Below are 18,360 nucleotides of genomic sequence, written 5' to 3'. Positions count from 1 at the left end.
AAAAAGACGACAAATCTGTCTTTTATAGGTTCTCGCCTCCTATGATCCACTCCTAATTGTGGCTTCCAAAACTGTATCAGGAAACTGGACCGTGTGGCTGTACCCTAACCAGCTGGCATATGTCACCTAGCTTTGCACAAGCAGACTGACCTTGCTCTGGACATTCCATTCCAGCACTTGTCTTCATTGCCTGGACCAGCTATGACCTTTTCACTGCAGAATATGTTAGGTAGAGATACCCAATAATCTTGGATTTCCGTGAGCTTTACTTTTACATCAGAAACCTTAAAAAAAAAATATATAAAAAATAGTTTTTGGTACGGGTGTGAAGATCTCCAATATTAATGTCAGTGAAATATAGAAGTGATAGTAGTTAGTTTGATCTGGACAGCAGAGCAGGGTGCTCCTTTCTCATGGCCATTTTGGGGATTGGAGGGAAAGGTATGCATTCATGATCAGACGTCGGCGCTCGGACCCTCTATACCAGTGGTTCTCAACCTTTCTAAAGCCGTGACCCCTTAATACAGTTCCTCATGTTGTGGTGACCCCCAACCATTACATTTTTTTCCTTGCTACGTCATAACTAATTTTGCTACTGTTATGAATTGTAATGTAAATATCTGATCTGCAGGATGTATGCCAGTCTATTAGAAGGTGTTAGGTAGTTCTGTAATTGGCGCTGTGTTGTGGGGGATCTGTGGAGGGCGCTGTGTTGTGGGGGATCTGTGGAGGGCGCTGTGTTGTGGGGGATCTGTGGAGGACGCTGGTATAGGGGATGTGTGCTATGACACATAGGGCATAGCATAAGACATATAGCATCTTATGCTGGTCCCCCTCATGGCCCTATGTGTCCCCTCATGTGTCCTAAACTGCGCACATAACTGTCTTTGCGTGTAAAGTATGTTACTCCTCTGTGAAACAGGACCCTCTATACCAGTGGTTCTTAACCTTTCTAAAGCCGTGACCCCTTAATACAGTTCCTCATGTTGAGGGGACCCCCAACCATTACATTTTTTTCCTTGCTACGTCATAACAAATTTTGCTACTGTTATGAATTGTAATGTTAATATCTGATATGCAGGATGTATGCCAGTCTATTACAAGGTGTTAGGTAGTTCTGTAATTGGCGCTGTGTTGTGGGGGGGGGGGGATCTGTGGAGGACGCTGTAATATGGGGGGGATCTGTGGAGGACGCTGTTATATGGGGGATCTGTGGAGGACGCTGTTATATGGGGGATCTGTGGAGGACGCTGTATATGGGGGATCTGTGGAGGACGCTGTTATATGGGGGATCTGTGGAGGACGCTGTTATAGGGGGATCTGTGGAGGACGCTGTTATGGGGGATCTGTGGAGGACGCTGTTATGGGGGATCTGTGGAGGACGCTGTTATATGGGGGATCTGTGGAGGACGCTGTTATATGGGGGATCTGTGGAGGACGCTGTTATATGGGGGATCTGTGGAGGACGCTGTTATATGGGGGATCTGTGGAGGACGCTGTTATATGGGGGATCTGTGGAGGACGCTGTTATATGGGGGATCTGTGGAGGACGCTGTTATATGGGGGATCTGTGGAGGACGCTGTTATATGGGGGATCTGTGGAGGACGCTGTTATATGGGGGATCTGTGGAGGACGCTGTTATATGGGGGATCTGTGGAGGACGCTGTTATATGGGGGATCTGTGGAGGACGCTGTTATATGGGGGATCTGTGGAGGCGCTGTTATATGGGGGATCTGTGGAGGACGCTGTTATGGGGGATCTGTGGAGGGCGCTGTTATATGGGGGATCTGTGGAGGACGCTGTTATATGGGGGATCTGTGGAGGACGCTGTTATGGGGGATCTGTGGAGGCGCTGTTATATGGGGGATCTGTGGAGGCGCTGTATATGGGGGATCTGTGGAGGCGCTGTTATGGGGGATCTGTGGGGCGCTTATATGGGGGATCTGTGGAGGGCTGTGTTATGGGGGATCTGTGGAGGCGCTGTTATATGGGGGATCTGTGGAGGCGCTGTATATGGGGGATCTGTGGAGGCGCTGTTATGGGGGATCTGTGGAGGCGCTGTTATGGGGGATCTGTGGAGGCGCTGTTATATGGGGGATCTGTGGAGGCGCTGTTAGGGGGGATCTGTGGAGGCGCTGTTATATGGGGGATCTGTGGAGGCGCTGTTATGGGGGGATCTGTGGAGGGCGCTGTTTATGGGGGATCGTGGAGGCGCTGTTATGGGGGGATCAGTGGAGCGCTGTTATAGGGGATGTGTGCTATGACACATAGGGCCATGAGGGGGGCCAGCATAAGACATGTAGCATCTTATGCTGGTCCCCCTCATGGCCCTATGTGTCCCCTCATGTGTCCTAAACTGCGCACATAACTGTCTTTGCGTGTAAAGTATGTTACTCCTGTGTGAAACAATCTCTCTCCTATTTGTAGCGTTATACTACCCTACCTCCTGACTTCCTGTCGCACTGCTAATGACGTGAGGAGGCGTTCCTGAGTTTTGACGATCTGCGCATGCGCAAACCGACAGTTTATGGAAAATCTCAGCGGAGTTCAGCTTTACACCGGGACACTGCGCATGCGCAGGAGAGCCTTAGTAGGGAAATATTATGGCCCAGTGCGCAAGCGCGGCTAACTCCGGTCGGCGCATGCGCAGTGTCCCGGTGTGAAGCTGAACTCCGCTGAGATTTTCCATAAACTGTCGGTTTGCGCATGCGCAGATAGTCAAAACTCAGGAACGCCTCATCACGTCATTAGCAGTGCGACAGGAAGTCAGGAGGTAGGGAAATCTCAACCGCTGCTCTATACACTGGCACAGCAGGGCTACTACAGTATTACAGGCTGTCCCATGAGACAGTCTACTGAATGCTTTTGGTATTTGCCATTGAACTATTCAATACCATTTATCTGTGTATAGCGCTGTGACCGTTACAGGGAGAGAGCTGCTGTAGAAAGGACGCGCCCCCTGAGCTGCCAGCTTGAAATAAATCTAGCAGAGCAAATGGAGCGATGTCTAGATCCATGTGAGGTACGGGGCCGATTCTAGCTTTTTGAGAAATTGTCATGAACTATAATCATGGGATAACCCCTTTAAATGCTTCTGATCGCCTGAACAGATGAAATCTACCGTACTTGTTTTTAGGCCTCATTATGGGACAAGGCTAAGTTTCCCTTATTTATTAGCCAGAATGGAGAGTGGCCATGTTCACGCTGTAGAACACATATTGACTCTACATTGACACTCTATTAATTTGAATTGAACCTATTTATTGCATCCTTTCCCCCCTGATGACACCGCAGGCAATTTGAGCATTTGCTGCCAGTTCCTCTACAGGTCACAGCTGATGTCTATGGGTAATAGCAGCACAATATACAGCATAAAACCGGATCAGAGTGTTACAGCACGCAGGGGTTGCGCCGCTTCTCCTCTGTGCCGCCGGCATTCTGCAGGGAGAGTGGAACGAGGACGCAGGGAGCAACAGGGAGCGGGGAGGACCCGGCCGCGCACACTCATCAGCAATGGCCGGAGTCTTCCGCTCCCATGGTGATGGCCAATAAGTCTGAGCGCCGAGCTGGGCACTCATTCTCCTGCATGCAGCTGAGCGCCGAGTCATGTGACGCTGACCACGTCACATGACTCCCCCACTATTTAAACAGGCAGCCTGCCTGGCCACAGGCTGCCTGTGATTAAGGGCCATTACTTGGTGTATCTATCCTGAGGACACTCCTGGTTTGGGTATTTGACTCCCGGCTTCAGGGGCGTTGCTAGGGTCTGAAAACATCCGGGGCACAAGCCGACCGTGTTGAAATTGGACATTAAAGGCATGCTTAAAGGGGGGTTCTGGTTTATGCAAATGAAGTGCAGTACTGCAGACTGCAGTCATCATATAATACAACAGTCGGTAACTTTCCAATATTATTATGTTCCCATTTCCTCCCCACTGGAGAAATCTTTTCTTGGGCCCTTTAATATTGATGGGAGTGGACCCTGGGCAAACCCACAGATAATCCCCCCAACCCCCTTGTACTGTTCAGCTGATCCGCTACTTGCGGGCTGCGCGGGCATAGGTTCAGTCACTTAGGTGCGCAATCCAGTCCTGCGGCCCGTGACCTCCCACGGCGGATCTCACGCCGCAGGACATGATTGCGCATCTGGGGGGTTGCCCAGGTCCAATCAATATTAAAGGGCCCTGGAATAGCCAAATAAAAAAATGCTACCAGGCCAGCATAACATTCGGGGCACTGGACAAAACATCTGGGGCTCAAGCCCCGAATGTTTTTGACTTAACAAAGCCCCTGCCCGGCTCGTTCCCCGTTTTAGTATTTGCCTGTTCCCTGGTCTGCATCTCCTGGTATTGACCCCTGACTCGTATTTGGACTAGTCTTCGCCTGCTCCCTGGTCGTTTTTGCATCTCCTGGTATTGACCCTTTGCTTGTATGGTTTGGCTTCCACAACCTTCCAGGTACCGCGGTCATCTCCTGATATAATCATTGCTAGTTTGACTTCTTTGTGTTTGTTTGTCTTGTGTGTTACCCTCGCACTTGCGTTCCGTTACCCAGGACGGGTAAGTGCAGTAGGCAGGGACAGCGGTGTGGGTGGAGTTAGTTGTGCACCCTTCCCCACCCCCTTGTGTGACACAGTGAGCCATAAATGGTGCTTCATCCCGTCCCCACCTGCCATTGGCTGATCTTACACCTGTTTAAGGTGTAAAAGTAAGTACATTTGTCAGAGCTGATGTCACTGCCTGGCCCCTGTCACGAAAAAAATTAATCGCAAAAAGAGGTTCTTGTGACAATTGTTACACTAAAAACTGGTGTAAAAATGTTAATAAATGACCCCCATTGTCTGCTGCTTAATTCCACTGCTCCTCTGGGACATATAACTCTGTGCAGGAAACATGATGATGGATTTGGATTTAATACAAAAGATACAAATTCCTAGAGGTGATTCCAGGAATAGAGCTTCTTAGAAATGTCTAAAATCAGACACTAAAACATTTAATTTGAACAAATCACTACGAGCCAGGTAACCAGCAACAGAAAGTAATGTGCCCCCAAATTACTTCTTACTTCTCTGTGTTTGCTGCCTATTTTTCAGCACTTATTAATTTGCCCTTTAAATCTTGGCTCTGGATGGGGAACACTTGGGAGTGAGCTTATAATAATAATTATTACATAATGTACAGTCTGTCGGTTATTAATATGTAAACTGTCAGTGCGCCATATTCTGCAATGATCGGCTATTCAGAGGCCAAAAATAACAGAACAGCAGACTGCGGCGAGGACCAAAGTTAAACATGGCTCAATCACTGCAGTGTACGCGTGATCCTGGCCGCCCTCAGCACAGCTTATGGCTTGGATCGGAGTGTGGAAATAAACTCTTAGTCCACAGGAGCTAGATGTCATCAGCATTTTGTTGGGATCGGCACTGGGTGCAGACAGGCGGGTTTTCTACAATCCTTTCTAAAAATTGTCACATTAGGGCTTAGGTGAATTTCAGGAAATCAGGCTTGTCAGCTGGAAATGTGCAGAAACATTTCCTTTGCGATGCAAAAAGATATACACAGTATGTAAGTACAGCTGGGATACTAAAATACACAGACATATGCACACATGCATACAAACAATACATACTGACAAAATATGCATACTGTAATAATGTATATCACATATACTTATTTATATATGCACAAGATATACTGTATACCTTCCTACCTACACCTAGTACATACATACAGAAAGTACCATAATATATACACACACATACAATACATAAGCCTAAGGAACATATACACAAACCAACACAAATCACTGTATCTTAGATCACTCAGAAATCGGCTTCTAACCAACAATTTGTAAGGCCCCTTGCAGACCAGCGTTCCTCCCGCAGCGAGTCCACATCGCAGCACCCGGCCTGACCTCCCAGCGCTGCCAGGAGTCACATAGCATTATATTAATTTATGATGCTTTGTAACCCTTACAGTTCTGGAATGTATTGGATAACACTGGCATAATGCTGCCCAGTGTTATCCAATACATTCCAGAACTGTAAGGGTTACATAGCATCAAAAATTATTTTAATGCTATGTGAATCCCGTCAGTGCTGGGAGGTCAGGCCGGGTGCTGCAATGTGGACTCGCTGCGGGAGGAACGCTGGTCTGCAAGGGGCCTTACAAATTGCTAGTTAGAAGACGATTTCTGAGTGGTCAGGCTGACAGGCCAGTTCCTACAGCAACATACTATACAATCTTATACTATACAGTCTAATAAACCACAATTTAAATCTATCTGTCCATCCATCCATGCATGCTGGTAAAATAACAGTAGTGGAGACATGGTCCAGATACTTGGAAATGTAGACAGAATACAGTCTGCCTAGTACATGATTGTAGATGACAGGAGAACCAATGGTCTGGACTTTGGGGCAGTCTAAGACATTGTATGTCACCTACCAGGTTGTCCATACTGGGAACTGTGTATTTATCTTCTGGAGCTGCTTTGCCTTTTCTTTTTCTCTCCTCTGTCTTGGAGCCCTTGTTGCCCTTTTTGGGATTTCCACAACTTTTAAACACCTGTAGAAAACAATAATCAATGACCATCAAGCAGAGTAGAAGTATACCGGTTTGGCCACACGGTCATGTTTCCTGCTGAAGAGAAAGTATAAAGGACAGGCACATCATCTACTCTTTTTTAATTCACTCCTGGTCTTGGCTTCCAAAACTGCATCGGGAAACCTGACCTGTGGCTCTACCCCAATTACTGAATAGCTAAATGCCATAATTATGGGAAAACTAACAAACCACTGTCCTATCAACTAGCCAACCCTCTACCAAACTACTGCTACATGTCACTCTTGCTTGTAAAGTCACTTGATGTATCTGCCCATACGTTCAATAACTGTATTTCACTTGTATTTAATCCCACCTGTACTCTGCTCCTTGCTATTTCTAAGATTGCTGCATGAACTTCTACATAAATAGCCCAAAGGCCAGAACCATGTCCCATCTGAATAATTTTTGTGGCTATGTCCCATCTAATCTACTTTAGAGCTGTAGGAAGATGGTCATGCAAGTAAGGTCTATCACTGATCATTCTCTGACAGCATTTGAACTATTATAAATGCTTGTAGACATCACACATAAGATTTGCGTTCACAACTTACCTTGTTTTTTATGACCTCCTTGTTCTCCTGCATATGGGTAATGGCCTCTGAGATCTTTGTGTGAATGGTTCCCACAATGTTCTCCACACCGGTAACTCCATTAAACTTGCCCGCCACCAGCAATAAGGATTCTGAGGAAGATACAAAAAGCCACCATCATTTTTCCATTATTTAATAATTATTAAATAATTATTAACGTCATATGTATGGCACTTTTCAAAGGAAGAACAAGTCAATGGCTCCATCTCTATAAATGCACTCCTTTGGAACATTTCATTTTCTGTACTATTACTATTCTTGTGAACCGTATGGGTGCAATGTGTAGTCCATTCTTAGTATAATGCTAAAAACCTAGAATACAAATGTGTAAAGGTCAAAGTGCTGAGAAGGCATCTCAGTAATGAGACATCAATTCTGACCATGAGGTTTTCTAGCCATTACTGTAGGTCAGAATAATGATCAATTCCCAGTGTCTCAGCACAACCTTACATATATTAATATATACATCTCCAGGTACCAGACTACACAGTCAATTCACCATCTGCTCACACGGTCAAGCACTCAGCATTTATTTACTCATATGTATCTGGCCTATCTATAAGCGTCCATAACGTGTTTATTTTATTCAGATTGATTGGGAGAAATGATAACCCCAAGCCACATGAGAGCAACTATGGATCAAAACCAGGTGTGCACCAAAGGTTAAGACCAAGAATTCTAATAAGAATCGAATAATGAGGTTAAATGTCAGCTGGAAATAATGGATAGGCATGGCTACACTAGACAGACTATTGGAATGTTAGTTTCCTTATATTTCATGGTATAGACCAGTGTTACTCAACTCTAGTCCTCAGGGCCCACCTGCCGGTCATGGTTTCAGGATTTCCTTAGTATTGAGCAGGTGATATAATTAGTGTCAATGCATAAGGACTTACCACAGGTATTAATTCTGTGGGATATTCTCAAATCATGACTGAGGACTGGAGTTGAGGAACATTGGTATAGACCACAAAATTTAAAAGTCCAACAGTGGCCACTGCTAAGCAACATACAAGGAATTGCAGTTGTCAGTAAGATTTAAAAAACAGCTGCCCCCACAATCAACTCTTATTTCACTGATGTACGATGGAAATGGTTACATGGCTTCCCTGAGTCATATCCATTCATGGTCTACCCTTCAATCTCCTGGGGGGAGACTAAACTTCTCGCACAGCTACCCTTACAGATGAGCTACTTGAGCCATTGAAGGAGACTTCGTTGTACTGACTGGTCCTAATAGCCAGATCCTCATTGATCATATACTGATAGGCCACTAGTGTTTAAGTTTTGGAGAACCACTTCAAATATTCCTAAAGAGGTTGGCCCATCTCATATATTGGTGGCCTATCACTAGGATAGGCCACCAACATCAGATATGTGCAGGTCCCACCTCTAAGACCCAATTCTATCTCTAGAACAGTAGAACGGGGACCCCAAAGTGAAGGAGAATGCATTCAGCATGCATGGTGTGCTCTCCATTCACGTCTACAGGAGTTCCAAAAAGAGCAGAGCGAACACTCTCATAGAAGTGAATAGAAGGTGGCTGCGCTTGAGTGGCGCACCCTCGTTCACTTTGGGGCCCTATTCTGGAGATCGGTGTGGGTGCCACTTCAGAGACCTGCACCTATCTAATATTGGTGGCATATGCTAGCGATATGCCACCAATGTGTAAGATGGGCCAAACCCTTTAATTCAGCAATGCATTAAGCGATGTCGCACTGACAACAAGGGTTTGCTAGACATCTCCTACTCTTGGCCACCCACTGTGACAGTGCTGCAGGGATGCAATCTCTCGCTTCTCCATGAACACAAAGATGAGTTACAAGATTAAAATGAGCCTGTTCTGTTCATCAGAAGCACTTTACAGGAGGCTATCCACTGTCCATTTGTCAACCTGATCATCACATCAAGAACCAAAGAAGACACAGTCGACACTCCGTGTATCAGAGATGCTATGCGCGCATCCAGGGTAAAAACCTCACGTACTTGTACAAAGAGGACCGGCACTCGCTGAAGTAGAATAATTCTTATATTTAATGGTCACATACAGAAGGCAAGTGACGCGTTTCGGCTACCATGTTTGAAAAAGGCTCATAGTAGCCGTAACGCGTCACTTGCCTATTGTATGTGACCATTAAATACATCACATCAAGAAGTCATATTGGACTGTGTATAGCGACATGACCATCTAGAACTCTAACAGCTTCACTTACCAACCAGATTCCGCCACTCGGGGTCCAAATCTGCTTGATTAGCGAGACATCCTCGCATGACGTTCCAGCAGTAATTATCACACAGCTTGATGTTGGAGTGGCCACGACAGAGAGGACAATACATGAGCTTCATAACTTCACGTATGCATTCTCCACTCATAGGGACCTGCATAGATAAAATACAGTTTTGTATCAGTGGAACAGATTTCCTCCTCCTATAGATGGTGTAAACTTAGACCTGCCGTCTAGACCAGCACCAGATTTATCACAGGGGCTCAGGCTGGATGATAAATATGGTGCAGGGACAGACAGGCAGGGAAGGTGTTAAAATAATAAAATGGCTTATAGATAGCAGTTCAGACCACTCCGATCCTCCCCGTGCTGCAGTCATGACGTCATGTTGTTGACTGCAGTGGTGACGTCCCATATACCGCACGTGACTACTGCCTCCAATCACTGGCCTCAGCAGTATACGGGTATGTCATCAGTGCATTCATATAAAGTCCATATGGGATGATTGGATCACCGGCGCTGGAGCAAAGGGGCTTAGAACCAGTAAGTACAACTGTTTTACCTGCCATTCAGCAATTTTTACCAAGTATGCACATTTTGGGCTCATCCACAAAACCTTCATCGGCCCGGGAAACACGGTCTATATGTCCGCCGCATCTCCCGGGCCAATCGAGGCTCCCCTGACCCGAACTGACTGCATTATAGTGTTTCATAATCAGATAAAACACTATGATACAGTCAGATCGTGTCGGGGGGAGCCTCTACACATGGACCACGTTTTCCCAGGCCGATCACGAATGTGCGCATGAGTCCTAAGTAGCTGAATATATGGGCTTAGAATATTTTCTGTGCTGTTTGGGCTGCTATGAGAGCACACCATGAAAATCAGCATGAGAACCAAACAACAGTGAAAACATGTGATAATGTATGCATCAATATATATATCTAGTATTATTATAATTCATGATATCCTGGATACAAAAATTCAGACTCAAAATGGTCTAGCCTGAGATACGTGTGGACATTGATGTGGATGGAGATTTGGATGCCTACAGCGCCCATGATGATAATCATAACAAGAAAACCTTCGGCCTGAAACTTCAAGCACTGATCAGATATTAAAAATGATTTTGCAATTTTTCATGTAAAGTAAATTGCATGTTCTGATTTACCACATTTAATAGATAAGATTCACATGGGAACGTGTTGGTGTCAGACTACCGTACTTGGGGTCCATGCACACATCCGCAAATGGGTCCGCATCTGTTCCACAATTTTGAGGAATGGGTGCGGGCCCATTAATTTTTAACGAGGCCGCAAAAGATGCGGACAGCACACCGTGTGCTGTCTGCATCCGCACTTCCGTTCCGCGACCCTGCAAAAAAATAGAACATGTCCTATTCTTGTCCGCATCCACGGGCAAGAAAAGGCATTTCTATTATAGTGCTAGCCATGTGCAGTCCACAAAATGTGGAACGCACATGGCCGGCATCCGTGTTTTGCAGATCCGCAATTTGCGGACGTGTGAATGGATCCTTACCAACACTCAAACCCCAAATCATGGGATATTTTATGCACAAAAAGTCCCAAATTGTGTGGCATTTTACACACCACCCCCAGCCTAGCTAGTCTGGTGACCAATCAGGCCAAGGATGTTGTAATCTGGTGGAGACATTCCTGGTCAACCCTTGCTGTGTGGGCGATCATTATCCTGCAGATTAATGCCATTTAGTGCCCTGCCATGAGAGGAACACGTGGTCGCAGGACGTCCTGCACATATCGCTGAGCTGTTAGAGTCCCTCCTATCACTACTGGGGGTGACCGACTGTCGTATTTGATGGCTCCCCAGATCGTCACTCCTGCAGTTGGGGCAGTGCTCCACAGCAAAGGCAGGATTGAAGCGCTCACCATGAGGCCTCCACACTCTATTCTGACTGTTGTTGGATCCCAACCAGAACTTCGATTTGGGGCTAAGCATGATACACTTCCAGTCTGTAGCAGTCCAGGTTTCGCCTGGAAATGGCCTGAGCAGATACTTCTGTCACCCGTTTCTGGATGGTGGACAATGAAACTGTGGGAGCTGCTTGTGCTTGTCAGCTAGGACATCTGGAGCCTGTTCATCATGTGTGCATGCCATCACATAACCACTGCCCCCAACATCTCCTAATAACTAGGTCAGAACAACCTACATGACAGGCAGTTTGTCAAAACGACATTCCTCTCAGGCCAACTGGGAAAAATGTCTTTGAATGCGTCGTAGAGGAATGACTACCAGTCAACTATCTCTCACCAAGAGGTAAACTACCCAAAAGTAGCATCTGAGAGTCTTTTTACAGGGCAGTGGGGGGAGCTATTTTATGCCCTCTTGTGGTAAGACAGTATATAATCAGACCACCCACGGAATCTTGTACATATCTGCCTGAGACATAGCTGCATGCTGAGATTTGCAGCAATCCGTCATTTCTATCTGGGGGAGTGGTATTTCTTTGTCAATGAGTGCATGAAGATGATGGAATCGGTGAATGGTATACAATGGATATGATAGCCTGTCCCTTAAGATTAATCAGTTCACTATAACAATAGATAAAAAAAATTCCCATTTGACCTCTGTATGTACATGGCACTATCGGCAGCATGTAGAGATCACTCAGAGAGTGTGACCACATACCTGGGTGACCTTCCTGACAATGTCAGCAGCAACGCCAAGTCCCTGGACAAACGATCGGGCAGCAATAAACGCCCTGGTCGCTTTTAATTTCATTTCACGTGGAATGTCCCCAAATGGCTTAAGCTGGTCGTATTGCTTTGCCAAGCAGTCCATATACTCGTAAGAAAAGGGGTACTGTGAGTTCTGTGTCTTGAACACTCTCTCCAGCAGGTGGCTCCAGAACTCTGTCAGTGCCTCCTCCAGATTCACTGCCGGCCCGCGGTAATACTGACGGAGCTCTATGTACAAGTTTTTGAAAATCTTCCCATCATTTTGGGTGTAAAGTTCCCCATACTGGGCGGGAAATGTTTCCAGAAGAATCTGCTCTGATTTATTCAGTAGGTCCTGGAAGTATCCTGGGAAGGACAGAGATATTATACATAAAGGAATGCCATGCTGCAATAATATCCTGTATGAAGACCCCGGCATTCAGTTCCTGGCTTACTCTCACTAGATTTGATAATTCTATTCTAAAGTTTCATTGCCGAATAATGAAAATGACATTCTGATATATGTGTCTCCATATGCTGCTGCTTGCTGTCAGTGTATGAACGCATTCTTGTTTATAGCCTCAGAGTGAAAACCTGACCACACCTAACAGTCTTCGGGCTCATGCACACTGTTCCCGTATTACGGCCCGTAAACAGCGGGTTTGCAATATGCGGGCACCGGCTGTGTGCACCCCGCATCACGGATGTGGACCCATTCACTTGAATGGGTCCGCAATCCGGAAGGTCTGGTGCAGAACGGAGGCACTACGGAGTGCTTCCATGGGGTTTCTGTCCGTGCCTCCGCACCGCAAAAAAGTAGTACATGCGCTACTTTTCTGTGGTGCGGATGGACCACGGACACATTCAAGTTTAATGGGTCTGGTTCGTCTATCTACGGAATCCGCACGGATGATGCCCATGCATTGGGGACTGCAAATTGCGGTCTCCAATGCACGGAACGGCAGAGTGCATGAGCCCTTCATCAGACAGGACCCCTCAGCTCTTACAATGTGTTTTACTAACTAATTGAGAAACAACATAGGACCTTCTTTTCTTAAAAAAACAGCGTTGTGCCATTCCTCTCTTAGGCTAGGTCTACACGACGACATTTGTCGCGCGACTTACAGATAGGTCGCAACATTTGTCGCGCGACATTTTGTTGCACCAATGTCGCGCGTCAATTTTTATAATGGCAGTCTATAGTGTCGCACTGCAACATGTTGCGACTGCGACGCAACAGTCGCAGAAAATCCATTCGAGATGGATTTTTCTGCGACTGTTGCGTCGCAGTCGCAGCATATTGCAGTGCGACACCATAGACTGCCATTATAAAAATTGACGCGCGACATTGGTGCAACAAAATGTCGCGCGACAAATGTTGCGACCTATGTCGCGCGTCAATTTTTATAATGGCAGTCTATGGTGTCGCACTGCAATATGCTGCGACTGCGACGCAACAGTCGCAGAAAAATCCATCTCGAATGGATTTTCTGCGACTGTTGCGTCGCAGTCGCAACATCTTGCAGTGCGACACTATAGACTGCCATTATAAAAATTGTCGCGCGCCATTGGTGCAACAAAATGTCACGCGACAAATGTCGTCGTGTAGACCTAGCCTTACTCCTTTAGAAAATGTCTGCAATAATTTGACAACTTGATGTTACCATTCTCCTAGTCGATAGTTTGTGTCCCTGCATTGTCGGATACTGGCAGCACTGACTGCACAATGTCTCAGGGAACAATTTATTCATACGTTCTCAGGAGGAATAACAGAGGAATGGTCGCACACAGATTTCTTTAATACAATAAAATAAAATAAAATAAAAGATATAGAAGAAAACAAGAATTTACTAAAAGTGACGTGTCGGGAGGGGTTCTATTAAAAGTGTGCTCAGTCTTCCTCTACATAAGGGCGCACTCACATCACCGTAAATTGCGGATCCGCAAAACAAGTATACCAGCCATGTGCGTTCCGCATTTTGCGGACCTCACATGTCCGGCACTATATTGAAAATGCCTATTCTTGATTGCAGACAAGAATAGGACATGCTCTATATTTTTTGCGGGGCCGCGGAATGGAACAACGGATGCAGACATCACACAGTATGCTGTCTGCATCTTTTGCGGCCCCGTTGAAATGAATTCAGACCCAGAATTACGGTCGTGTGAACGCACCCTAAGATTTACATAAAACTGGAAAATGTATTTGTAATAGGACACTGTCAGCAGGTGTGACCCGTTCATATTACTATACACCCATACAGACTGATGGAATCTCATAAAAGCTTCTTACTGTCAAAGTTTCGGGTCTGTGCGAAGAGTTGGTCCTGGACGGACAGGCTGAATTGTCTCAGCGAGTTCTCAAACTCCATCTTGCTGATATTGGCAAAGTTTTCTTCCATGTCGGAGGTGCAGCAGGTGTAACCTTGTGGACACATCCTCAGATGTTCACCTGGAAGATAAGACAGAAGCATGACCACGTCTGTCACAACGACACAATGGGGGCAGAGTTTTCGATGTGTTGTAGGAGACTCCTGACAATGGCTGTGGTGCACATTTATCAGACAGATAAGACCAGGGGTGTACGTAGAGGAATGGCAGCCCCATAGCAAAGATTAAAGCAGGACTGCTTCTGGGGCTACACAAATCCTTAAACGAGCAATGACGCAAGGACCATTTCTTGATCCTGGTTTCCCACGCCCTTGTTTAATGGAGAGGGGTCATGGCATGGGTTTCTAACACCCATTAAAATAAAGGATGAAGCCAACCTGGACTGAGCTCCTCTCCAGAGGCATTTTCTATGGTACCTACAGCCTTGGTCATTTCTGAACCCACTTAGGACACCTAAGGTAGTATAGAGTGTTGTCTTTCCAACGGTAGTAGGTAGACGGAAAAAATTATATTGCCTTACATACACTCGGTCAGAGCAGGAAACTGTTTAGCAGTATAATCATAAGGCGTACAATATTTTAGAAATTTGCTGCGGATACTACAGAGATGAATGAATCCGTACACAGCGCCAGAACCTGCCCCGACAACAGTATTGATAAATCAAAGCTGCTGTAGAGCATAAATCAGACCTGAGCCCTGAAGCCAATGAGCAGATCCATTTACAAAGCCTGGCACTACGGAGCTGTAACCCCAGCAGATATTAATGCTAGGGCTGAGTTCACACTGAGTATTTTTCTGTGCTGAAAAACAAAACAAAACAAAAAAAAAAAAAAAAAACACACACAAAAAAACAATGATCCTTCTAATTTCAATGGGAAGTTTGGATGTGAATTCAATGCGGAATCCACACCAAGAATGAACATGCTGGGGTTTTTAAAACTGCAATTGAAAAAACAAAAAAAACAAAAAAAACATGCAGTGTAAATTACCATGCGGTTTTCCCACTGAAATCAAAGGGAGATGGATAGTAGAATTTGCTCCAAAACGCACATCGCAAAAAGCTCTGTGTGAAGTACTCTGCCTGATTTAACAGAGATGATTCAACTTACAAAATAGTAGCGCCATCTAGAGAAGGCTCATGTGACAGGTGGTCTTCTCTACGTAACATTACACCCCAGTATTCTGTAATATTATAGGTGACCCCAATCTAAGTAGGATCATTGGAGACAATACAATCCCTACACAATCATTTCCCATCTAATAGGAAAGCACTGGAGTGATAATTCAGCACAGTATTCCACGTCACAATGTATTTAACTGCATATCACACTGAAAGCCCTCCACAAATGGTGCTGCTTGTGGACACCAACCTGGGCGTCCAGATCACCAGCATATGGTCTTCTGATGATCTGTTTTGAACTGGGTAGAAGCATTGAACAGTTGGTCAGGGACCCTGGAGGGTACCACAGGGATACATTCCTACATGATGGGTTCTCCATATATTACAATAGCATAAAAGACTCAGTACAATTGTTTAAAGGGGTTTATCCAAGACTGAACAACCCCCCCACAGTGCCCGGACCTGAGATACTGACCATACTTACATGGTCCTCAACGCCGTCTTTGCATCTTCCTCACATGCAGATAACATCTATCGACAGGGGGTGCAACCAATAACAGGCCGCAGCAGTGACCTGCTCCCCTTGTGTCAAGTGTTGCGGCCAACTGTTGGCTGCACCCCGAACCCTGAAATTGTGTGTGTGGGGGGGGGGGGGGGGGGGGGGTTGTTCAGTCTTGGATAACCCCTTGAACTCATGGTATGGTGGACGTGCCTCAGTTTGGTTGTATTTTCTACTATAGTCCAGTGATGCGGTTTAGCTTGCAACTCTCCTGTCAGGGTGACCACTATTGGATCTGCATTACTCCAGACCTGGGGGGTATCTGCAAATACAATGTGAATGTTTTACCATGTTATGTTTGAGCTTAGTACACCTGCATGGGAGGTATGGTTGGCAGAGACGGGGTTAAATCACCATGTTTCTCACCTCTTGGTAGCAGTGGGCTGGTCCTACTTCCTGCCAGAAGGGAGGGGAAACACATGACAGAGCTCCTACTGCTAGGAACTGGATCCAATTCTCATGTGAGACCATCACTCCAGAAAGATCATCAGAATCCAGAACACTGCTTCCAGAAAGCATCAGTGTGCAGTGAAATTACAGCTTTCCAGGCACTGCTGCAGGTGAGGGACTACGGCTCAAGACACCCATAACCTGTAGTAATCACCAGGCCAGACAAATATCAAGCCTGAATCTCACAGCGGACACCTATACCCACAAGTGCCTGCTAGTTCCAATTAATTGCAACACAACCAGCCACCATACCTCCTCGTCTGGTGCCAGAATCTGCACTTTGTACTTAATACTGCTGGATGTGCCACAAGTTAAATAGTCATGAGAGACTGCTATACTTTTACTAATACCACCTTTCCACTGCACCGAGCCCTAGGGAGCTACGGCCTTAGGAAGTACAGCGTGACACAACATCTCCTCAGGGCCACTATCAGTCCCATCTTCTGCACCAGCTCCTTAGGGGCTTGCAGCACATCCATGTGGCTATGGTCATCGTCATCTTATTGCTGTAAAGTTGACTACATCGCCAGGCTACAAAGGTTGGCTTTAGTTGAAAGCAATAGGAGAATGTCCTGGGACAAGGACGATGGTAAGTCTTGTGTAATCTCTGTACGAATTACACAGAATACCGTACTGTGTAGTCAGTGATGAAATGGCTTTCCAGGTACGTAAGTGTTAAAACACAGATTATTACAGGCGCATGTACCATCTCTCTGTTTAATTAAATCCACCCACAGAGATGTGTTGATTTTAATTTCCCCTTAGACAGTTTGTCATCACCAGACGGTGGCTTTTTTTCTGACATTACAATATTTCTTTGTCAATTAATAGAATCAAATCCGCAGCAGCCTCTGTCTGAGGCAAATTATCAAGGACAATTATCTATGAGACAGTTCATTGTGGCCTTTGATCCAATAGAATATTATGTCTTCCGTCAGCCGCTGCGCAGGAACTCGGCACAATATCATTACACAGGAACTTTATTAAATCCTAATGAAATGTGAGGTCAGAGGCTCAAGAAAAAATGAATTCTGGGAGCCGGGAATCTTCCTGCAGACAAAAGCTGCACCTTGTCTGACATTTTCTTTCTCGCTGTTACATCTTACATTCTGTTTGATCTGTGCTCTCACTTTACAGCGGGATAAATGTGTGCGTCTCACATGTGCTGCTCACTGCTATATAAATAACAGTGATCGCTGCCGGGGAAGATATCATCGGAACGTTCCCTACCACAAATAATGGCAGGCTCTGCTATTCGGACAAAAATAAAAAAAAATTGTGGAAAGGGGAGTGTACTGAGCCCCTGCTCCTAGCACTACAGTCAGCCCCTCGGTGCTCCAACTAACTCATTTGCATACATGTAAGGCCTTTTGCACATGGCCGTTGTGGTTCCGTTCTGGACATTGGGGACCGTCAATCTGTCCGCTCCGCAAAAAGATAGAACAAGTTCTATTTTTTGGGCGAACGGAAGCACGGATCGGAACCCCACGGAAGCACTCCATAGTGCTTCCGTGGGGTTCTGTTCCGTGCTTCCGTTCCGCACCGCCTTGCCGAATTAGCGGACCCATTCAAGTGCGGAATGCACACGGCCAGTGCCCCGTGTATTGCGTAACCGCCGTATGAGGCTCGCAATACGGCCAAGGGAGCACAACGGCCGTGTGCAAGAGGCCTAAAAGTGACAATATCTCCCCAGCGGTACAAGCTAAAAACAAAAGATATGG

General features: G+C 45.9%; 1 protein-coding gene across 1 annotated transcript in view; it reads right to left on the bottom strand.

The window, feature by feature from the left end:
• LOC122935252 (glypican-1-like) overlaps window positions 1-18,360 on the bottom strand; it is an 81,295-nt gene that overhangs the window by 16,878 nt on the left and 46,057 nt on the right. The window contains exons 2-7 of the mRNA XM_044291014.1: window positions 14,413-14,571; window positions 12,091-12,485; window positions 9,411-9,576; window positions 7,159-7,289; window positions 6,449-6,568; window positions 151-284 (exon numbers count right to left, since the gene is read on the bottom strand). Of these exons, the coding sequence (XP_044146949.1) occupies window positions 151-284; window positions 6,449-6,568; window positions 7,159-7,289; window positions 9,411-9,576; window positions 12,091-12,485; window positions 14,413-14,571 (1,105 nt within the window). The remainder of the gene's footprint in view (window positions 1-150; window positions 285-6,448; window positions 6,569-7,158; window positions 7,290-9,410; window positions 9,577-12,090; window positions 12,486-14,412; window positions 14,572-18,360) is intronic.

This window comes from Bufo gargarizans, chromosome 4 (assembly GCF_014858855.1).
Source record: "Bufo gargarizans isolate SCDJY-AF-19 chromosome 4, ASM1485885v1, whole genome shotgun sequence".
Taxonomy (NCBI): Eukaryota; Metazoa; Chordata; class Amphibia; order Anura; family Bufonidae; genus Bufo; species Bufo gargarizans.
This window is presented reverse-complemented; position numbering and strand designations above follow the sequence as displayed.